Source organism: Aricia agestis, chromosome 11 (genome assembly GCF_905147365.1).
Source record: "Aricia agestis chromosome 11, ilAriAges1.1, whole genome shotgun sequence".
NCBI lineage: Eukaryota > Metazoa > Arthropoda > Insecta > Lepidoptera > Lycaenidae > Aricia > Aricia agestis.
In genome coordinates this window covers 3,921,802-3,946,767 of record NC_056416.1, presented here as the reverse complement: position 1 = coordinate 3,946,767, position 24,966 = coordinate 3,921,802, and the positions used below count along the sequence as shown (strand labels likewise).

At 38.3% G+C, this 24,966-nt stretch overlaps 1 protein-coding gene across 3 annotated transcripts in view; it reads left to right on the top strand.

Moving 5' to 3' along the window:
* The window catches only part of LOC121732113 (SH3 domain-containing protein C23A1.17-like), a 114,067-nt gene that overhangs the window by 6,865 nt on the left and 82,236 nt on the right, over positions 1-24,966 (top strand). For all 3 annotated transcript variants that reach the window (XM_042121909.1, XM_042121908.1, XM_042121907.1), the window contains exons 2-7: positions 4,877-4,986; positions 8,034-8,251; positions 10,775-10,963; positions 13,709-13,852; positions 15,287-15,380; positions 21,464-21,628. In XM_042121909.1, coding sequence (XP_041977843.1) covers positions 4,877-4,986; positions 8,034-8,251; positions 10,775-10,963; positions 13,709-13,852; positions 15,287-15,380; positions 21,464-21,628 — 920 coding nt within the window. The remainder of the gene's footprint in view (positions 1-4,876; positions 4,987-8,033; positions 8,252-10,774; positions 10,964-13,708; positions 13,853-15,286; positions 15,381-21,463; positions 21,629-24,966) is intronic.

Sequence of the window (24,966 nt, the reverse complement as noted above, 5' to 3'; positions counted from 1 at the left end):
CAACGAAGTCTTAGTAATAGGGTCCCGTTTTTACCCTTTGGGTACGGAACCCTAAAAACGTAAACTAAATGAACAAACCTATTGAACTCAATTCTCAACAGATAAACTCCTTTCAAAACTTTGGAAACCATGCAGCACGAACTCTACCGCAAAAGAAGCTCGCAGGCAACCTCAACTACACGGATCCTAAATAAACTAAACCTAAACAATCTAAAGTATTTCTAAAAAAATAACAATAAAATTAAAGTTAGCAAAGTTTTCCTGAAGACAGAAGTTGACTCGATAACGTTGACAAAAGACATCTTGAAAGTGACTTCTCAATTACGCGCTAAGTGAGATGTAGGGACATCCATAACTTTATCTCAACGATAGCCATAGTTGTTTGTTTACATTACCATAAAAGTTAATGAGGATATATAACATGTAATTTGACGCTCTATTTAGTGCAATATATTCCGTAAGCGCAAATCAAGTTATGAAAGAAGTTACGTAGGGCGAATCTTGCAGCTGAGCGGTCCGTTCAGAATTATTTTGCATCTGATAGGATATTTATGCTGATGAGTGATGACATAAGGACTACTCTCATAGAAACTTCGTTGTAAAAATAACTTGGCCGACTGTACTAGATCGTTTGGATGATAAGTCATTGCTTATCAGAGATCTCGAGCATCATAATATTATGTTGTCTAGTGAATAGTAATACATGCAAGTTGTATAATAAGCCTTGTGCAACAGTGCCATAACTGATTTGATAATGCCCTGGCTGGCCGTTAAGCTGCTTTAACGATATAATTGATAATTTGTTCCAGTAAAACCAGTGTTGAATTACCTACAGAGGTTGGAGGTGTAAAATGTAAATATTAAGACACAACCTAAAATGCAACCACAAATCACAATATCAGTTCCTATCTTAAAGTTATCTTCCAGACATTTTGTCTGCTTTCTAGCTGCCTCTGCCGATCACAGGTGGACTCGCGGCAGTCGGAAAGTAGCTAAGGGAATAGGAAAGTGCTCCAAACGAGGGAGAAAAAGTCTCAGCATGGCCACATAAAATGGTGTAGCATAATATGTTACAATACCACAGATAGATAATTGTACAAGTAACATTACGTAGCAATGTTATTGCTAAATGCTACGTATTATTTCTGCTGAAGACAAAGAGACATATTGACAAAATAAAACTGCCATTTTGTCTCTAAAATCTTGTCTTTCTATTATTTCATTTCTACTGTGATTACGCTATGACTGCTAAACTGAATTAGATTTAGATCGTTGGTCATTTCTGATGTAATTCCGACGATGATGTACCTGAAGTTGATGCAATAGCTAATGTTAAAATAGTCCCGACTCTCAATGACACAAAAATATGCGTGGTGATTGTAAAGTATTAAAATGACGCTGCTTGCGTCAATGGCGCAGAGTGTAGTTTTAAGGCCTGTCAACGCGACTAGCTCCATCTTCATTGAGCTCAATTTAACTCTGGAGGAGTACAAAGTAAAACTTGGTTGCTCTCAGGCGCAGGAAGCTTGCATTTACCTCGATTTGCAGTTAAAAGAAACACGCTCGTGTTCTGTAGACGAAATGACAAAATGTATTCACAGATTCAGGGTTCAGACTCTAAAGTCTAAACCTACCTCCTCCTACTCTAAACTTTAGAGCGTATCAAATCCATAACCCAGCAAGCCACATAAGCTCACCGGTGAGCGAGACACAATAGAATAACAATAGATTTCCAAGAATCCACGATCGAAGGATTAATATTGAATGTGCAGACTGTAGAGCTAGAGTGTAGATTGTAGAGCCTCGAAAACCCAAAACTCAAAAGATACTTCAAATATAAAAACATTTTTTATGTCGAGCGTAAAAATGTAAATTTGTCTCCCATTACCTTGCTCGTATCTATTGTTAAAGTTTATAGAGATAAGAATTTTCAGTTACCTTCATACCTGACATTATTTCCTAACCTCTGCCCTTGAAAACTACGACGGAGTATGAATCATGCACATTTTTCCATGCATTGTCCCTCATTATTCTGCAATGACGCGGTGATGAGTTGAGCCTTAGGCATTATTCATGTAAGGCCTCCACGTTTCACCTTTCATTTTCATGGACCGTTCTATTAATAATTAATGTGACCTATATACGCCTACAAGTATACCTAGAATAGCTTGATCGAAGCTCGTTTGGGAGATTGCATTGTACGTGGGTGAAAAGAAGACTCACCGCCCCAGGCAGTTCTGTTCTTAAAACAGTTAAAATATCGGTACGGTACTAGTGTTTTTAGTTCGCGCTGAACCTCTCGAATCCTACGTCTTTTCCTGGGATTAAGTATCATACCTACCGAAATCCGTTCAATGACTTAAGCGGTTACAGAAGTTGACCCGTTGATGAGGTAACAGACAGAAGTCTGATACACTTTCGAACAGTACAAGTACAATATTTAGGGCCTGTTTCACCACTTCCTGATAAGTGCCAGATAGGATATCCACCAGTTAATTGACAGATCAAGTATGGAGAATCTGTCAAAAAAGTTGTGGATAGCCTATCCGGCACCTTATCAGGAAGTGGTGAAATAGGCCCTTACAGGTCCATATCCAATGGAAAACATCAGATGATTGATTAGTTCACTCCACAGAGTGAAGGATGACTCATAATAAAGTTGGACAACATGGAATGAACATTAACCCACAACTTCTGAACTTGGCGTGATGACTAGTCGCTAGAGCCTATTTTACGACATTGTTAATGGTTTACTATTTTAATATTTATCTATAAATATGCAAACGTCATTCTTGTTTATTTTTGAAAAAAAGACTGTAGAAATGTGCTTAACATAGCCGCGGTGGCAAAGACAACCAGCCTCTGTTCTAGCTACTAGACAATGATCTAAAATGACGACCTTCAAATGAAAGAGGCTAGGGAATTCCATGCCATTGGTGTAAGGTCCTTTCATTTTCATTTCATTCATAGGAGTCCTTTAATCGTGGTTAGGCCATACAGCATATTTTCAAACGAGGTTAATTCTGGTCTGAGTAATAGCTCTCTTTAACCATCTGTACGAATTGGCACGGGCGGCGTGTGGGTCGCGGATGCTGATATCTCACCGGTTCAACAAACCCCAGGGCGACCATAAAGATAGAATTATTCAAATTAGGACCTTAGCTATTAAACTTTATAGTCTAGTTTGAATCTTCAGCGTCGAGCTAATCTTTCTGAGAAATTAGCAGTTTTTGCGTCCCCAAAACAGTTTCGCGATATGGCTTCGATAAAAAACCGACTGAGCTCATGTCAGGGTACTGATGGTTCCGAAGTCACTGATCTGTGATTTTGTTTTTAATATCTTTTAAAAGTTTAATATTATTAAAATCGTTATTTTTATACAAGGAATTTATAGGAGAGCGCATCCTCCCTCTTTGTCGACGTAGTAATTAAATATAAGTTGGTAGACTAAAAATTATTTCCTTCATTCGGCATCTTCCATATGCCAAATCTGCACAAAATTTTACTAAAGCACTACAACTTGCAAATTATGCTAATATTCAACTGCATTTCAATTCAATGTCACGTGTCTGACCTAGGTTCATATTTCATTGGCGAAAGTCCAACGACACTGTTTAAACTGCATCGTGACAGCATTACTGCCGGAGCTGCCAAAAAATGGCGTGTGATGGTACGAGATCAAGAGCAGTGACCCTTTAATGTGACGTGCTTTTCCTGATGGGAACAGGAGTCACGCTCCAATTGTGTTAAGTTATTCTATTAATAGATTTTGTTAATAGTCGGTCTATTTACATTTTACATTCATATTTTCATCAGTTATATCATCTAAAGCGAGCTTATGTTAATGGGCTCTTAAAAAACTTAAATGATTATTTAAAATTGCACCAAAATAGGTGATTTGATGTAAGACTCTTGCATCACCTGACCAAAAATAGAAATATTCAGCTTCACCGTGTTTGTGTTTCCACTTAAATACATTAAAATATTAATGTCTACTCTTTCGTTAGCTTTAAAACTAAAGAAACTGAGGAGAATTATTTGTCATCATCTTATATTTTGATCAGGCAAATATTTGGTAACAAGTAGAACATTATTTTTATAGAGTAGTTATATCTTAAATAATTTATAGTAAAGTTAGAAGGGGATGCACAATGCATGCGGATAATTATGGCATATGTCCGCTTGCCTAGACAACCCCGTAAACCCATATTGATTTTATAATTATGTCCAGGCACGGTACACAATATTACCGTAAATAGAAAGTGGCATTATGAAATATGCTAGTTTATGCCCTCAACAATCTTCACAACGCCTCCGTGGTCTAGTGGCATAGAGCGCGGCTCTTGACTCGGGGGTCGTGGGTTCGATTCCCGCGTTGGAAATATGTTATTTCCAAGTTTGGTTAGGACAATGCAGGCTGGTCACCTGATTGTCTGACAAGTAAGATGATCCATGCGTCGGATGGGCATGTAAAAAGTCGGTCCTGCGCCTGATCTCTCGCCGGTCGTGTCGGTCTTCCGTCCCACTGGGTTATGAGAGTAAAGGAATAGAGAGTGCTCTTGTGTACTGCGCACACACTTGGGCACTATAAAATTACTCCTGCGTAGCTGGCCTGCTTTCAATGAAACGGGCCACCGTCACCGAAACAGGTGTGGGAGATTATTATTATAAATCTTCACATAGAAATAAGCCCTTCCCTAAATCGTGTATCGAGTCAAATCGTTAATTTGTTACGAATTTACGCACCTAAGTATAACTACCTTCTAAACGAGATTTTGCGGACACCTATTGTTTTACATCTGATCTTTGATCCCAATACCATAAATTGAAGCCAAACAAACCGTAAATTTTCAACGCCGTTCTCATTTTATTTCAGACAATGTCCCCTGACGTTAATGATCCCGCTGCAAAGAATTATTTTGGACGAAGTGCAAATCGCGGCGAAACAGTATCCTTACGAGTTTGGGTTCGACGAGGAGGAATCAGGTACGTACGCAGAGCCGGTTTTAGCACTACCAGCGCCCTGGGCGAGTTTTCTTCGGCGCCCAGGGTGCTGGTGGTACTAAAAAATATTGACGACCCTTTTTATCCTGCGCCCTGGGCGGTCGCTCAGTGTCACTCCCCCCTAACGCCGCTATACTGTATTTATGTCTGGTTATAACTTATAAAGTTATACCCCCAGACGACTTTATGGACGTGTTATTTTGAGTGTGACATCGATGGCTTGGCTGTTAGCTACTTAAAATCAGGAGAAGGTCATTCGAATTGCCCATGACGATTCGGGGATTCCTGTATGCAAGAATTTTTAGCGAAAACTCCTCTTATATGTATTATGTCTCTATGGGTTGTCCTCTTCAGGAAAAATTAAGTGGCAGCGATTGTAATAATAATGTTGTTCTCCACATTCAAAATTTAGCTAAATATCAGACGGATTAGAGTTAATCTGTTAACTCTTATTTACATTCGATCGGATGTAATGGATTCTGTTAAACGTTAAGTCCGAGATCAAAGCATTACGATCCTGTCAAATTGTCAATTGAAGGCGTCAAGCGATCTATTGGGATATTCGGACGTGTGTTATTCCACCTAGTAGTCGTAAAAGTGAGGGTAGACAGATCGATACGAGCATAAAAGATGCTCTAAAATTTTTTATTCGCCGGGGCGTTTTGGAACGGTAGGGTGTTGTCTAATAAGTCTCTTCAGCGTTCGCAGGGCTCTCGTCTGAATTACCTAACGCATTGTTCGTTACTTCATGCAATTAGGAATTGCAGACTAATTATGAAGGGTTATTTCTAAGTTAAGTTAGTCTAGTGCTGTGTGTTCGCATTCCCAAAGGTTAAAGCCCCAATTACTATTTGCTACGATATGGGTACCTAAAATTTTTGTAAGCGTTCCAAATGTTGTGCTCAATTTGGGCGATTAATTCCTAGATACGAAGTTTATTAGGGCGGCTTCTTGTAGGGGATTGTCGGAGTAGGGAATGGAAAAGTTAATCAAGAGTTCTGTTTATTGGCAACAAAATATGTCCTCATTACTATGATTATCGCAGCAAGCGAATGGATTTCGGGCGTGACTTCTATATCGGCCAGACAATGCTTATTGAATTTTCAAGATATCACTGTTATCATTTTATCGCTTAATCATTCTTCCCACGATGTATGATAATGTGTAGACTCTAGGGAGAGCAGAACAATGGATCTTTCGTAATTCGTAAATCTATTGATTTACTTTCAATGTAATGGTGGATTGTTATTACTCTTTCAGCTAATGCTCCTCGTTTTGGCCAATAAGATGTAGAGTTTCTCTACTAAAAAGATGGTCAGTATCTCGAATCTTAGAACAAAATTCACTAATCAGTATTATCAACATTTCTTGTGAATCTATTTTTGTTCACATTACTAAAGACTATACATAGATGAGCAAATGTAGGCGACACATCGACTGGCGGTAGTTCCTTGTACGTTGAATTTCCTTCCGTCCCTTTTCTGTTGTTTTCGTTTTTATATTTCCGTCAACTAATGGCCCTGCGTTAGAATTTGATGTGAGTTTTGGAATGATGTTCACGAACACCTAATTGTGATAATGATTGTGGCATTTTCAAACTTATACATGTATGCAGAGGTCAGTAAGTAGCTATATAGATAGTAGATCGATAGAGTATCGATAGAAGAAGCTTTGTTAGATAAAGATATAATCAATAATATTTATGAGTCATCAGGAAACAATGGTTTATTTGATTATTATTTCAATGAACTATTGTTAATGCTATTGTTATTATTCTTATTGATATTACGTATTAAAGATTAACGATTCGCATATTACGCCTCTTTTAATACTAGTCTTTACCTTTATTGACACTTAAGGGCGTCGTTTCCTAACAGGTTTTCATAGCATTTTAATTTTATATCGAGTTGCATTACAATATGACGATGCCTGAAATAAATCTGGTATATAATTTTTGAATATTTATTTTTACCTTTAAGTCTTGGATTACAATTTACAAGCCATTTTAAAATCGTCAAACCGGTGCGAATCATTCGTTAAAATTCTTGAGGTGATGTCTTGGCCCTCTTTTCAGTTTTTCTTTGATGTTTAAACATTGTTTTGTAGTAGTAGATTCGTTTAAACAAAGTTTTAAAACTCTGCAAGAAAAAACTAAGCCCGGAATGATTCCTCACTCGACGTGAACAGTGTGGCCTCGGTGTGAAGACGTGTCGTTGTCGAGCAGAATCTTCCCGGGCAGAGTTTTTTTCTTGCAGAGTTTCTTCTAGCAGAGGTTGCTGGTTGCTCTTCGGGGTCACCAGTTTTTCTCGTCTCGTATACGAACGTATTCTCGGCGTGCGTTCTTTGCAGAACGATTTCGGCTTTTTTGTGTTTCAATCTTCTACGAACGTATTTAAGAGAATACACCAGGGGCTAGAGAAATGAAAAAAAAGCACGTGTAATATCTATAGCTGTCTCCCTTACATGAAGTCTATACCGCAGAACGCGATAGAGACAACTGCAGAAAATCCAGAAAATCAACGATTCGTTGTCCCCTGATTCCTTCTCCAAAACTTAACCGATTTAAGTACTTTTTTCATTAAAAAATTATTTTAAATCATTAAAATATTTTTAAAAAAAGGTTTGAGCTGTGTTCCTATGTTTTGCTTTTTTTTTGTATAATCTAGCCAAATCTGTTTTTTGGACGTTTGAACACAGCGGAAAATCTGGCCATTTTTTGGGTTTTTGAACGTTCATATCTTATTTAATAATTAAATTATGAAAAAAAGAAAACATAGGGACATCGTATTAGTGGCCGTAGATATTCAGGAAAAAAATTATAACTCTACTAGCATTGTCCAGGGAGGAAACAGGGGACAACGTTTGTATGGAAAAAAGGGCGGTGTGGACTCCTCTTAAGGACGGCTGGTGTTCTTTTCAGAACGTAGTTTTCTTTGTTTCAATCCACGATGGACTACAGTTTTCTCTACCTTAACTTCTTACTCCTCTTTTCACTGTAATAACTAATAAGCATTTACCATCACTTCCAGAATACATCGCCCTCCGGCTCATGCAGGCGGTCACAGCGCGCGTCAACGACATATGTCTCCGGTACCTGGACAACTCGCGCCTGGACACTCTGCCCCCGCCCCCGCCGCCCGAGCTGCGGGGGTTCCCCACGTCCGCCTCCGTCACCAAGAACTCCAGACGAGCGATGGAGGACAGACACTTCGAGATCGGCAATCTGGAGGCGCTGTTTGGAATTGAGGTGAGAATAGAGAATAGAGTCTTAGACTGGCCATAGACGGACCGCAAGTTGCTTTAGAGCAGTCGCGTTGAAATTTACACCGACCGTTTAAGGGTCTAAACACATTAGGCTGAATTACGCCGGCGTAAATTCCGCCGCGTTTACGCCGCGTTTAAATTGCATACAAAATACGGGCCGAATACGAGGGGTGACACACTATTACGTCGCGTTTTGTATGCGTTTGACATTTGCGGCGGAAATTACGCCGGCGTAATTCAGCCTAGTGTGTTTAGACACTAAGAACTGCTCGAGCGGATATGAATTTAGTATGAAAACTGCAGATCGCCGTGCGGCGACCGCATTTTGCAGTCGGTTTCGATTGAAAGAAGCGCTCCGTCTATGACCATCCTAAAGAACTTAGATCGTAAATACTTTCATTTCGAATCGTGTCCTCTAACAGCCAAACGGAGTTTGATAAAATTTTGCATATCTGTGGTTTTGGGTCTGGATAATTAACGCCACTTTTATTTTAAAATAGTGCAGTACTGCGAGTACAAGCTGATATGCCATATGAACAAAAATATTACAGTACAAAAAGAAAACGGAATATAATGTCAACATTATACAGACAAAAGGTGCGCCACTCAATAAAACAGAAACAAAGTAGTGCCCCAGGCGCTACACAGTATACGAGCACATCGCTATCGTGAATTTACGACCTAGGAAGTGCATTAGGGCTCACGTGCAGGATGCCTAGTCGTAATAATTCCCCCGCTGCACTCTAATACCTTTGTCTATTATGTGCCCGGCATATATATTACACGATACAGGGGAGTATAATACGAGGGCTGCTATTTATGTATCCGGAACTGGCCACTTACAAGAACAATATTTAAAAAGTAATTACAACATTTGAAAATAGAACTCTTTGGTTGAAGAATACATTTTGTTTCATGTGACTGTCAATTATTTTTCCATTGTGGCGTCATTTTGAAAATTGCGTGTCTTCATTTGCCATGGATTTAACGCGTGAACATTTTCGTGCAATGATTTACTACGATTTTCGGCGTGGGCTAAATCAACAACAGTGCTTTATTCAACTCACCGCAACTTTTGGAGATGAAGCACCATCAAAAACCACTGTTTATCACTGGTACAGTGAGTTTAATCGTGGGCGGTCTATGCTCACGGATGAAAATAAAGAAGGTCGCCCAAAAACAGCTGTTGTCCCACAAAATATAGATGCTGTGCGGGAACTAATAATGCGTGATCGTCATGTTACATATCGCGAGATAGAGACGTCCTTAGGCATAAGTATGACGAGCATACATAAGATATTACACGAACATTTGGCTGTAAAAAAAATATGTTCGTGTTGTATTCCGCACAACTTGACAATCGATCAAAAACGGGCTCGTGTCGATTGGTGCAAAAAAATGATAAAAAAATACAACCGTGGTACGTCAAAAGCCGTTTATAATATCTACACAGGTGATGAATCTTGGATCTATGCATATGACCCCGAAACTAAACAACAGTCAACGGTGTGGGTGTTCCAAGATGAGCCGAAACCAACAAAAGTTACTCGTGCAAAAAGTACTTTGAAGCAAATGGTCGCCTGTTTTTTTGGAATTAATGGACATGTGGCTACAGTGCCATTAGAGAATCGTAAAACGGTTAATTCTGAATGGTATACGACCATTTGTTTACCAGAAGTCTTTGAAGAAATAAGAAAGGACAACCGACAACGCAGAATCATATTACATCACGACAATGCTAGCTGTCACACCTCAGCTGAAACAACTCAGTTTTTGGAGGGTCAAAAGATCGAATTGACTGGTCATCCGCCGTACAGCCCTGATTTGGCACCTAACGATTTCTTTTTATTTCCATACGCGAAGAACAAATTACGTGGTCAACGTTTTTCGAGCCGCGAAGAGGCTGTTGATGCGTTCAAAATGCACGTTTTGGAGATACCTCAATCAGAATGGAAAAAGTGCTATGAAAATTGGTTCCAGCGTATGCAAAAGTGTGTCGATCATCGCGGCGAATATTTTGAAAAGCAATAAAACCATATTAAATGATATATGTTTGTTTCTTTTTTTAATTCCGGATACATAAATAGCAGCCCTCGTAAGCCGCAATTTAATTAAGCTATCGTGAATTTGGGAATGTAGATAGCTTAAAATATTAAATGCTGTTTTCGGTCTAAATTTTTTAAATAAAGATAGTTGCATTATATCTTGAAAAAAAAAAACTTAAAAGCTATAGTCTAATGCACTGACAACAGATGGCGCTTACATATTGTGTAAAAAAACTATTAGTTAATGGTTTCTCATATTTTTATACAAAACTTGTGGAAGTGTGCGTTGTTTTATTTTAAATTATGTCTAAATTTTTTTCACGCTTTTTATGAGCATTATTAAGTAAAATATAAGCTTAGGCCTGCAGTCTCCTCCCATTAAGTTTATCGAACCGAAGTCTAGTCGTCAGTTGGTTCCTTAGCTTAGCCTATTAACATGATGTTTTCCTATGCAATTCCAGACGACGACCCCAACGAGTTTCTACGGCGTGTACGACGGTCACGCCGGCGCGGCGGCGGCGACGTACTGCGCGGCGCACCTGCACCAGTACCTTGCGGAGAGCGCGCACTTCGCCGCCGATCTGCCTCGCGCGCTGCACCACGCCTTCCTGCGCACCGACACCGACTTCGTGCGCAAGACCAACCAGAAGGTACGTCCCCCCCGCCCTCTGTCGCAGGGCGAGTACGTACACAACTCGCCCCCCTCGACGCGGCGTGTACAGCGGGCGCGGGTACGTACTCGCCACGCCCCCTGACGCGGCGTGTACTGCGGGCGCGGGTACGTACTCGCCACGGCCCCTGACGCGGCGTGTACAGCGGGCGCGGGTACGTACTCGCCACGGCCCCTGACGCGGCGTGTACAGCGGGCGCGGGTACGTACTCGCCACGCCCCCTGACGCGGCGTATACAGCGGGCGCGGGTACGTGCTCGCCACGCTGATTTTTTCAAATTTCAAATTTTCAAATTTTTATTTGCAACCAAGTACATATATAAATCAACATACATTGACGAAATATACAACTTATGCCTTGTTCGGGCGTTTGCAAAACAATTACAAAATTATAATTTTAATAATTATTATTCAAGTATATTCTTATTTTTATGGTATTCTAAATTATTAAACTAAATTATCTTGTACATTAGTATTATTACAGCGGTATTATATTATCATAAAATATTAATAATACCTACTTAATATATTTTATGAACTTAACTTTAAATACTCAAATCGATACTAAAATATTCTTCTAATGAGTAGAAGCAGTGTTTTATTAGATATGTGTTTAGTTTTCTTTTAAACGAGGGTAATTTATTTTCTTTTGTTAGGAAATCTGGTAATTTATTGTAAATTTTGACGGACATATAATAGGGACTTTCGTTAAGCATTTTTATTCTAGAGTAGGGTAGGTGTAATTTGTTTTTGTGTCTAGTATTGATGTTGTGAGTCTCTTCTATTTTTGTGAAATGATCTTTATTTTTAAAAACAAATAAACAAATATCCTGGATGTATATTGAAGGGAGTGTTAGAAGGTTATATTTTATAAAATATGGTCTGCAACTGTCTCGTTTTTTTATTTGGGCTATTATTCGGATGCATTTTTTTTGTAATATAAATAGTTCGTTGCTATTGACACTATTGCCCCACAAAATAACTCCGTATCTCAACCAAGAATATGCGTATGCATAATATGCTGAAAGAGCTGTTTTTGTATCCGTACTGTGTTTTAGATGATATAGTGCGTAGGTAAATTTTGATAGTTTTATTTTAGTTTTTTCTATGTGAGATTTCCAGTTTATGTGTGTATCAATGTTTATTCCGAGTAAATTAAATGTTTCTACTGTTTCTAGGTTTGTATTTTGGAAGGTGGTATTTATATTGAGAGGGGGTTTTTTGTATGATCTAAATTGAATAGTTTTAGTTTTGCTATAGTTTATTTCTAAGTTGTGATCCTGAAGCCAATCATTAATTTTTTTTAGCGTATCTTGAAGTATAGTTCTCAATTTACTATTATTTTCGTATGTCATAAGTATGGATATGTCGTCTGCAAATAAAATTGGTAAAGCTATCTTTCTGTTCAAAATTTTAGGTAGGTCATTTATATATAGTAGAAATAATATGCATCCTAGCACACTGCCCTGTGGGATGGAACATTTTATTTTCTGTTTTCGCGATCTTCTTATTGTGATTTCGTTAGTTTTATCGTTGTAATGCTCTATTTGTACTATTTGAACTCTATTTTCGAGGTATGATTTAAACCAGGAGTATGCCGGTCCCCTTATTCCAGAGCCTTGTAATTTTTTAAGGAGAATATCATATTGGACTTTATCGTAAGCTTTTGTCATGTCCAATAGGACACCTATGACATGTTTTTGGTCATTAACATGTTGGAGTGCCATTTGTACATATTTATATACAGCTAAAGTCGTGGACCTAGCTTTCCTGAAACCATTTTGACTGTCATCCAATATGTTATTTTTCTCTAAGAATTTATATAATCTATTGCACATAGCTTTTTCAAAGATTTTTGAGAAGGTCGGTAAAATTGCTATAGGTCTGTAGTTACTTGGAGTGTGGGTGTCGCCTTTTTTATGGATGGGTTTTATTAAAGATATTTTTAATGGATCGGGGAATTTAGCTTCTAGGAAGCTTTGGTTAATAAGGTAAGTTAATGGTATCGAGAGATTTTCAGCACAGTGTTTCAGCAGGATGGGAGGTATGTCATCCACACCGCAACTATTTTTGTTCTTAATAGAGCGAATTATGTTTGTAACTTCTTTGTGATTTACAGGATTCAAGTACATTGAACACATCGGAGAGTCAACTACTGGTCGGCCTTCCGCAATATTTTTGTTGTTCTTGTTTAACCCGACTGTTGCGAAATAATCATTAAAAGTGTTTGCAATATTTAATGGGCAGTCTATAGTTACATCTTTGATTTTGAGTGCTATATTTTTATGTATGTTTGTTTTTGTTTTAGTTTTACCAGTTTTTTGGTTTATAATACGCCACATTGTTTTCGTTTTATTGTCGGATTTTTCCATTTGTTTTATATAGTTTAGTTTTTTTGATGTTTTTATACTTCGTTGGAGTACTTTAGTGTATTTCTTGTAATATTTCTGAATCACATCATTTTTTGACTCATTGACCATTTTTTTTAATATTCTTTTTTGTGTACAGGACTTTAAAACATATTTTTCATAAGCAGACTATAAGAGGCAAACTTTATAATTTTTGATGTATTTTGCATAACATCATTACTATGCAATATGCATAATATAGTTTGACACAGAATAATTTTAGATAACGTTCTTAAACAAGCCACTTTTAAAATATATTATCCTCTAAGAACCGTTATATATAGTATGTGATACTAATGTTAAATAAAATGTTGCAGCGCGCGGGCGGCGGCAGCACGGCGGTGGTGGTGTGCGTGCGCGCGCGGCGGCTGGTGGCGGCGTGGGCGGGCGACTCGCTGGCGCTGCTCGCTAAGCGCATGCGCCTCATGCAGATCGTGCACGCCCACAAACCCGACCGCCCGGTACGCGGTGATAACATGGCAAGAGATTGCCGCCTATAGGGACTAGAAGGAACTATAATAATAGGTGGCAGCACTTGTCAAGATAATAATAAGGGCGAGCGAAGCGAAGCGAGTGTATACCACAACCTGAACTTTCCAGAAAAGGCAGGTAGTGCCCTTGCGCTTCGCTTGGCTCGACTTGGCGGGGGCACTACCGTGCCCCCAGACTTGTGCTTTAGTTAGTTTTATTTATATGTAGATATGTTATCACCAGTCAGTCAAGGTGTGACGACGCCAGCCCTCACAAAGCTCGGCTTTTAGGCTGGTAAATAATCAATTTCAAGTTTCGCGTTGGCGACACCAGTTCGCCGTTCAATGACAATATTTTCGCAACGTAGTTTGTCCGTTAAGTGACTTTTCCAATGTGCTATATCTCTTGTATGCGATGTAATACTGCGTTGTAACTTGTAGCTATCATATTATATCAGGTTTAACGAATCTTTTTTTAGTGCGACCACATTTTTAGGAGCGAGGCCACAATGTTCTGTTGAGTTACGTTACGAGTTGAGTTCGTGGTCGTAGCGGTGACTAAGCGATGATTTTAGTTCATATTTTATCGTAACGTGGGAGAGCCATGCTTCGGCACGAATGGGCCGGCTCGACCGGAGAAATACCACGTTCTCACAGAAAACCGGCGTGAAACAGCGCTTGCGCTGTGTTTCGCTGAGTGAGTGAGTTTACCGGAGGCCCAATCCCCTACCCTATTACCTTCCCTACCCACCCCTATTCCCTTCCCTTCAAATCCCTACCCTCCCCTATTACCCTATTCCCTCTTAAAAGGCCGGCAACGCACCTGCAGCTCTTCTGATGCTGCGAGTGTCCATGGGCGACGGAAGTTGCTTTCCATCAGGTGACCCGTTTGCTCGTTTGCCCCCTTATTTCATTTAAAAAAAAATGGTATGCCACATGAATGTGCATGCGGACTAACGATATCGTTTACCTCTTTGAAGGACCGTACCGGAACTTCAAGTATCAGATTTTTCTAGTAAATAATCAAATTTATAGTTTCGGATTTCTGACGCTAGTTGATATCTTTCTTTGTATAAAAGAACGACATAAAGGAACTATAGTGCATATGCAGCACAATATGTCAAGTAAAATATCATCAATTTTATATTTGGGATTCGTACTATCGTTGCGCATATTTTCTGTGGAAAACGAAGGTTAAATAATAATATCATATAACTATTATAGTTCTTGCAATCTACGAGTGCGCGGCGCCCTTAGTTGTGTGAGTGACCATATCTATACACGCGTACATGGCTCGTTTGCTACTGACTGCTCCGTCAGGTACGCACACTAACGAAAATGTCTACTACAAATAAAGTCTACGCGCACTCGTAGATAGCAAGAACTATATCTTTATTTTACCGTAACGTCATATTTGTCGTGCAGGACGAAAAAAAGCGGATAGAGGCGTCAGGCGGTAAAGTGATGTACTGGGGCACGTGGCGGGTCAACGGACAGCTGGCCGTCTCCAGAGCTATCGGTGAGTTTCGCTTACGTATAGTTTCTGCGTTTTATGATGATATGGGTGACAGTTCTCTTATTCCTTGCTACGGATTTTTTTTTACAAGAAAACAAAAAAAAATGTAAAAAATTATATTCCATGTACAAAAACAAATATTTCCTATGAATAAAAATGAAAAGTTGCTATGTGCTAACTTATTAATATAAAATTATATTATTAACTGTGAAGTAGAAGTATAAAATTATTGTTACGAAAACATTTGAAAAATGTCAGATGCATGAAACGGAACCTATGTCAATAGAGATTGACACTGTTGAATCGAAATCAAATCGATAAAAAAGGACGGCCATCTTAAATCGCCGGCACCACTGAAATGTCAGTACGAAATCGATAATTTCGATAGCAATTCCTTTACGAAGTGATTCGATATTTTTAAATTATCGATTAATTTTTGTTAGGTAACTTGCCTACTATTGTCAATTATAATGTGTCACGCATATTATCTTATATCTTTAAACGAGCAATTCTTGTATATATGTATATATATGTATAATTGGAATCTCGGAATCGGCTCCAACGATTTTCATGAAATTTAGTATATAGGGGGTTTCGGGGGCGATAAATCGATCTAGCTAGGAATCATCTTTAGAAAATGTCATTTTATTCGTGTTTTATCGAATACCGAGCGACGCTCGGTCAAATAGCTAGTCATCATAAAACGCACAAACTATAATTCATCCGTAAAATAAAGTCCTAGCTGTAGGATATATAGTTTTCAATAGAGTTATGCAAGCCATTGTTTAACTTGTCTTCTTCAACTTCTGAGTTGTATCAGAGGTTGTACGTTGTTACAACATATACAAAAAAAAAAACTTAATTTTGAGTCTCACTGCATCTGATACATGTTAACAACTTCAAAAACCCTCTACTGAAATCTATCTATTCTGCATGTAGGATTTTATTATATGGATGAGTCAACATATTCTGAGTCTCTTCTGCAGTAAGGAGGCTTTCATAATCAGTACATGAATTAAAAACAAAATCCAACAATAATGCAGTATGGATGCAGCGGCGGCAAGGTGACTTTGTTTTTTTGCAACAGCAATGTCACATGAATTTGACAGCAGCTGTCAGAGATTTCGTATACGATTTCTTTGGAAATATTCATGCATGCTATGCCGCATAGGTTTTTGTATCATGCAGCATGATACAAAATCACCCTTATTTATCAGCAAAACCGTGTTCTTAAATATACGTCAAATGGCAGATTATATTGGAGTTTTGACCAATCAGAACTCGTTTGACTTTAGTTTACTATTTTTTAATATACCTTTTTGTTATTTTATCATACCGAGATTACATGGAAATTGAGAATATTTAGCAGAATTTAGGATTCTGCATGATCTTGAGTATAATCTTAGAGGTAATGTCAGGTAAGTGGGGTTTAATGGCTGCAGTATAATCTGTGGCGGCCGGATCCGGCCGCTTGGGGATTAAAAGGTTAATACGGATTACGAATGTTAGTAGGCATGTATGTTCAGCAGCTGTTGTTATTTCTAAATGGGACACAAGCGTTTTTCTAACTATTCCTGATAAGTGACGAATAGGCTATCCACCAATTAACTAGACAGATCAAGTATGGAGAATCTGTCAAAAAAGTTGTGAATAGCGTATTTGACATTTTATCAGAAAGTGGTGAAACAGGCCCTAAGTATTTCTAAATATCACGCAAACAGCGACAGCAAAAAGGCGTTATCCCAGTTCCAGTAGGCTATTCCATCTAAATGCAGATTTTCTGAACTTTCAATATATTAATACCTAACTTGTTACAATTTTTGTAACAATTTGATTATTATCAGTCGTAATATAGTTATTATACAATGCAATTCAAATGAAAAATTAAATCATTACAATAGTGCACCACACAGCTTTTGTAATATTCTCTGCGCAAGCAAATATCTTTATAATTGCTATTTGCTCAATCAGTAAAATAAAATTATTAGTAAAATAAAATTATTACTCCGGTAAAACAAACCAACCAAGTTATTATATAAGTATATTGACGTGGGAGAGCCATGCTTCGGCACGAATGGGCCGGCTCGACCGGAAAAATACCACGTCCTCACAGAAAACCGGCGTGAAACAGCGCTTGCGCTGTGTTTCGCCGAGTGAGTGAGTTTACCGGAGGCCCAATCCCCTACCCTATTCCCTTCCCTACCCTCCACTATTCCCTTCCCTTCCCATCCCTACCCTCCCCTTACCTATTAACCTATTCCTTCTTAAAAGGCCGGCAACGCACCTGCAGCTCTTCTGATGCTGCGAGTGTCCATGGGCGACGGAAGTTGCTTTCCATCAGGTGACCCGTTTGCTCGTTTGCCCCCTTATTTTATAAAAAAAAAAGTTAGAATGCATGCATGCAAATGTTTTAATCCATAGTAATATAATAAATGCGAAAGTGTGTCTGTCTGCTCTTCATTCGCTAAACTGATTTTGCTGGGTATGGAGTATGGACAATGGATATACTGTGAGTCCCTAGATAGGACATAGGATACTTTTTATCCCGGTTAAATGTAAAGTTTCCTCGCGATAAAGAAATTTTGGCGCAATGGACTAGTTTCGGGCGTCATCTAGTAACTTGATGATAATTGCTTATCGCTCAATCAATAAAATTAGACTGATGCATGGAACACTAGAAATTAAAACTTGTAATTATGTATGTGTTTTTAATTATTAGTATCCCTTATTCCTTTTTCTCTCATACATAAACATTCTTTAGACGTAAATAAAGCCACAAACATCTCTTGTTAATTAAGTTAGGGCTTATGCTATAAAGATAAGACAAGAATCGGCATACAGAAGTGCGGTAGATCACAATGCAGACAAATTGCGGGATGAGCGATGACGCGGGCGGAGGCTGTTTAATCGTCTGCTTTATTACTGCTGCGTAGCTGTAGTGAGGGGGTACTGTATGTCGATATCGATAATTTTAAATGGGATACGGGAGAAATCGTACATTGAGGATTTTTTCTTTGGTTAGCGGCGCCTATAAAAGCTTTGCTGAGATTTGAGAATCAATTTATAATTTAATTTAATGTTTAGTAATGAATAATGAAAATAGAGATAAATTCAATAAAACTGCTCTGGAGGTGTAAATAAAGTTAGTAAAGTAGTGTTTCTTAAAAAGTTATAAGTTGTAACAAAATAAGGCACAGCAGTAAAAGTTTGTTGAGTACTTATTTATCCAAGACGTTCGGACAGGGGTAACAGACATCGGTTTTAATTTCCAATGCGCGCGTCGGGCGCCGGCGTGCCGAGCGCGACCCTCCGTGCGGGCCCTCACCGGCCTGCACGACATATCGATCCTCCCTGCACTTTAGTGATGTGACGCTTTGATATCGATACTTGTATAGTTGTAGTCAAAAGCTAAATGAGGATAGAAATCGTATCGATATTTTCGATGGTCAAAAGCTTAAAGCAAAGCAAAAAGAAAACTACAGTTTTTTTGTGACAATTACAGTAATTTAATTATGCATTATCATTTATCAGTGATATATGCATGTCGCATTACAAGGGTTGCCGAATTAGCCAGGGGTAGAATTACCGGGGCTGAATGTATAGTTAAAAGTTATGTTTAGTCGATATTAACGTCTATGTGTAATGGACTAATAGTGTTGCAAATATTATTATAGTTGGAATAGATTTTTTATTACTCATAAAAAGTCTATTCCAATTTCTAACTCATAAAAATTCATAATCTAATCGATTACATTTTCATAATTCCAATTTAATTAATGATTACTGTTTTTCTGACACAATGCAATAAAGTCAATAAAAAGATTAGTCACCATTCCGAGTAAGTAGTTGAAATTCGCGTGCTCTTTAATGTTTGTTACAAAATATTATTGCTCGTTAACAGAGTCACGAAATATTAAAATTAATTAAACCTTCAAAACTATGCGATAGTAAGTCACAGATTTTATGGCCAGCTTTTTGACGAATTAACAGGTTTTGTCGTTACCACATTTATGTGGGTTAAGGCTGTTAAAGTAATTAATCCAAATATTATGTATCTACTTAGTAAGTACATCTAAACAATACACGCTAGCTTAGTAAACTTGTTTGAAAAGCTTTAGTTTTGTTTCATTTTCTGACTAACTTCTCATAGTAACTTCATTTCAATACCTTTTAAAAAATATGTCAGATATATTTAAAAGCTACTAACTCCCTTAGATTGAATACAAAATATTCTGTGTCCGTTCTGTCGCGAGTATAACTAATATCGGTAGAATATTTGGGTAATACTAAATAGTATCGATAATAGTCGATACGTCTCAGCACATCACTACGTCTGAACAAGGCACAGGAGTAACAATGGGAGCGTACTTCGTAGTGTTGACATTTTCTTGGGCCCGTATATCGATTCATCCCGTACGGCCCATCCCGGGTCCCCCCGCTAATAAACTTGTAATCCTTACACCAGATAATATCCTCCCCACATAATGTTTTAATAGCGGTTTAGAATCTTTGCTTACTGTTCCTGATATTGTGGTCCACAGGTTATACGTACTATAGCTTTTTAGTTTTTATACTGGATGGCAATTCACATTTCGCTGACCTAACGCTAAAGTCCAAATACAAGCGCGAGCGCCCGCTGCTGTCAAAGTATTTAGCTGCTGGTACATTATTTTGCGGTTTTGATCCATGTTTTATCAAACAGCAAATATTCTTCTATACGTCAAGCAAACGTCTGAAGACTTAGGTATGTTTTGCGTTCTTATAACCAATCAGAACACGACACGCAAACCGACATCAAAATATGATGTCGGTTTGCCTTCGTCGCTAGAGCTGTGTCATATCCACGCCCATTAGCTATGTCCACATTGTGCACTTTCATCTTCAATTTTCATCATCAACTATTATATTGGCGCATTCAATAATTGAATGCGTCAAGGAACGCAACGCCAATGTTGTCATTTTTGAAGTTTTGGATACGGTCAGATGCGTCGCGGGCTTGCCTCACGTTCGCTGTTGACTGCGCTATAACGCATGCCCTCGACTAACAGAAAAAGGCACAGTGTGGACAAAGCTATTTGACAATGTTGCCCACAAGCCAAACCATCTTTGTTAAACTCTCACAAAATGGACAGTAAACAGTGGACACGCGCCACAACAGTAACAGTAAGTCCGATCGTAAAATTGCACACCGTTCGACGTAGGATGACGTTCGGAATTGTGATGTATTGCCACCCGTGGCGACGACCGGACAACTCAATTTACAGGCGTCAGGCCTAGTTGTTTGCTTTTTGCAATCGATTCTTGTATTGCCATGGTATAAATTATTTATTTAAAGATAGAGTCTGCAAATACTGCCTTTTATCTGAAAATTGTTAGTCATTTTGATCAGAAAATGTCTAAATTATAAGTTTCACGTATTTGTCTATGTGTGTCTGTCCGTGGCATCATAGCATCCAAACGGATAGGCCGATTTCGAATTTCCATTCAGATTGTTTTTATTGTAAAGCTAACAGGATCGAGAGTGATCTTAACAATAGCATCATCATCAACTTGCTCACTTCTGTAGTGCTAGCACGGCGACCAGCGGAAATGCGAAAGTATGGACAAACTGTGGAAATAAACCTAAGGTGCCGTTCCGATCTTTTTTCGTTCCGAAAAATTCAATTAAAATGCCACTTTATGACATACTATAGTCACAAACTGTGGAGATAAACTTAAGGTGCCGTTCCGATCTTTTTTAGTTCCGAATAATTCAATTAAAAAGCCACTTTAAGACAGACTATAGTACTAAAAATTCAAATAATATCCTACATTATGACATATACTATAGTGTGTCATAAAGTGGCATTTTAATTGAATTTTTCGGAACGAAAAAAGATCGGAACGGCACCTTAGGTTTATTTCCACAGTTTGTCCATACTTTCGCATTTCCGCTGGTCGCCGTGCTACCGCTACTGGAAAATACAGTGTTTATCTAGTTAGAGTTTTTTATCCGTGATTTCATTTCTCAGAAATTTTGATAGCGCCTCATTGAATTTTTAAAATTCTTGTTACACATGATGCTTATTGAACATCTTCTCTCACAGGTGACGCACAATACAAACCCTACGTGACGGCGCAGCCCGAGATCGCGGTGGTGGACTTGGACGGCGACGAGGACTTCGTCGTGGTGGGGTGCGACGGGCTGTGGGACTTCGTCAGCGAGGACGTCGTCGCGCTCACCGTGTACAAGACCCTCGCCAATGACCCAAGTAAGTGCACAGTACTAATGTGAAGGCTCGGCCCGAGATCGCGGTGGTGGACTTGGACGGCGATAGGACTTCGTCTATTCTTCATATCTTATACCTAGTCTAGCCAGTGTCCTAAGCAAGTATCGCCGGTAACCCATAGCAGGTACGAACTATTGCGTGGGACCTCAGTCCTCACCCAAGAGATAGAGAGCTTAGAGTTTCTGGCCGAAGATGAACTGTAGTCGTCATAATGCAGGTTACAAAAAGAAGTTTAATGATGGATAGGATTGCGGATGGATGGATTTAAATTTAAAAAGCGTAAGTTACCTTAAAATCTATATTGTCTTATAGGTGTTTCTACTATATCTTTCCAGTTTAACTTAAGCGGTTTGAACAATGAAAACCGTTTCCAGATTGTTCAATAGTGCTCCAGATAGCACGACTAGAAAATAAAATGTAGGTAGTGTGTTGAACTCGGATTACGACAGTCGATGCGGCGACAACGGGATTCCAGCAAAGCCTATTTTATGCGCTGTCAACCTGACACGTCTAATCTAGATAACAAGTAACGTTACAACACCAATGGGGTTAGAGAAGGGGGTTAAATCGGGAGAAATAACCTGAGATTTTGAGCAAAACGAACTTTCGAATTAATTTCGATGAACTTAAATAAAGATTTTGACAATTACTCTATACTATATTTTCTGCAAATCTCTTTAATTCAATGAAAGTTTATAAATCTCGGAGTGCGACCTTAAAGTTCTATGCGTACTTTCCGAAAAATATTTGATTGAAAATTCCTGAGATCACACGAAAGACGTCGAAAACTTTAAGCGAATCCTAACGTTCTCAGACCTTCACAATGGCGGAAAATTTCCTTTTACATCGCATAAAAGATTGAGAGCAGACGTTGCTTACGGCCGCCAATTTGAAAAACCTATTGAGTGCAGACTTCTCAAAGAGTATACAAACACAATAAGTTATAAGTGTATTACAATTTTCAACCTCTTTTCAGTCAAGTTACTAGATTTTTATATACTTTTCATTGGTCCAAACAACTTGATTCTGCTCTTGCGAGTGCATTGTATAGCAAAGTTGTATCTTCAATTCAAGCATTTGCTTATTTCTTGACCGGTTTAAGGTTTTTTTGGCTGAAGTTTATCTATTCACTATCGTTTTTAATTGGCTAACATCAAAAAAATTACCAATAAACAAGGCTGTTTGATTAAATAAAACCCGGTCGAAAACCGCATTAACTGGGCATACATACGTGTTAATATTTGTGTTATTCTAGAAAAGAAAGTAAAACTTTTCTTCGACTGTATGTTATTAATATTTAATATGTTAGTGTTATCAATGTATTCTATAAGCAAATGACTAAGTTATTACCTCATTACTAAAAATAGCAGTGTAGTTGATAAGAAAGATGAGTTATTTCTCGGTGTGACGGTATGATATGACGCGCTAGAATTTATGAAGGAAGTATCAAAATATTAGTTTATTAGTTCGATAACTTTTAAAGCAGAATATATATCTAAAACAGATGTTGCTCGATAAGGACTTTACCACCTTCATAGCCAGAAAAATTCGGGAGAATCTTCTCTGAAATTTTTCGTTTATTACTTTTCTTTGCACTTTGTAATTATTATTACAAAGTGCAAACGGTAGTTAAATTTCATTTCAAATAGTTCTCTATTAATACAGATTTCACGTGTGTTACAACATACGAATTAAGATTTAAGTAGAGCCACGAGAAAAACTTTTAATTACAGCTTCCCTCGAAATATGCGTGCGCCAAGTCTGCGTAAAATGGTCCATACGACTCCCAAGGAGCCCTCAAGTTACAGTTAAGTGTCTCTAATGGATCGCACCGCTCCGGGCGAGGCTTTCATGTTTCACGACAGATTTCTGTTGTCACACACTAAGGGTTTTTCATTTGCCCCGCTCGAAAAGGGTTCTTTGTTTGCCGTTTGGGTGTGACGGTTATTGCTCTTAATTTTGACGTGAAAATGTGGGGTCGACTTTCATAGCGTGTTTATTGTAAATCGATATCATGAGATCCAAAGATAGTTTGAAGTTATTCGTATTTACTTGCAATTTATGTTGGCCTAAACTAGGCTTTATGATGAACCTTGAACGGCGTCGCCATCTTTCTCTTTGGTCTATAAAGTAAACCTAGATTTAGATATCTTCATATAAGTAAGCTCAAGAATAAAGGACTTTGTAAAACAATAGAAAGTCTGCCTCGTCGTGGCCGCATATAACCATGAACCATCATTGTCACAACACAATTTGTTTTCGATGAAATATTTCGGGAGTTCTGACAGCCAGAAGTAATGAACCTCGGAAATTCCCTATCAAAGATCAATTTCGTCTCAGAATTAATCATTCGTACGATTCGTTTATCCGACGTCCGGAGTCGCGACAACTTGACGTCTAAATTGGACCCTTTAGAGCAAATGGCAATTATTTTTATGCGTCACAACTCATAACGGGTCTGAACAACGCTTGAATGAATCATTTAAATGACATACTTAGATCTATCTGTGTCTATTATTATCTGACGGGCTCTTGAAAGAACATCCTGGAACAGCGGCGTGCACAGGAATCTGACACAGGGTAAGCAGTGTAGTCGGTACTCGGTCACTGAACAAAATCTAACCTTTATTGGTATTACTAACTGCATAATGAATCCAGGCAACAAGCTGTAAAGACTAATTTCCAGATTGTTATCACGGCCTATATATATGGTCAGAAAAAAATCTTAATAGCGCGATCTAGCTTACGTCGACAACGCAGCTGACATCTATTGATAACATTGTGAACTTATTACTTTTAACAGTCACAAAAACTTTTTCTTTTATATAGATTTTTAGCATAGCCAACATAACATTCCGATGTAAACATAGTAGATGCAAGATTTCTGCCACCTCAAATATCTTATAGAAATCAAAAAACGCACTTCTTAATATAAAACTGTTAAATGTATGTAGTACTTAATTGAAACTTTCAAATTAATGTTAAAATGAAAAAATCTTCTTAGAAAACTATGTAGTAAATATACTGGCGCAACTAAAAATAATAATATGTAACAGACAACAGCGCTCAATCACATGAAAAAAGCAAATGGCCTTGAATGGCCTCCCAAAACACAAAAAATTTCTGCTATGTAAACAATTGAAAATCTTTTTTTTATTAAATTTTTTTTATTATGAAATAAGGCGGCAAACGAGCAAACGGGTCACCTGATGGAAAGCAACTTCCGTCGCCCATGGACACTCGCAGCATCAGCTGCAGGTGCGTTGCCGGCCTTTTAAGAGGGAATAGGGTAATAGGGGAGGTTAGGGAAGGGAAGGGAA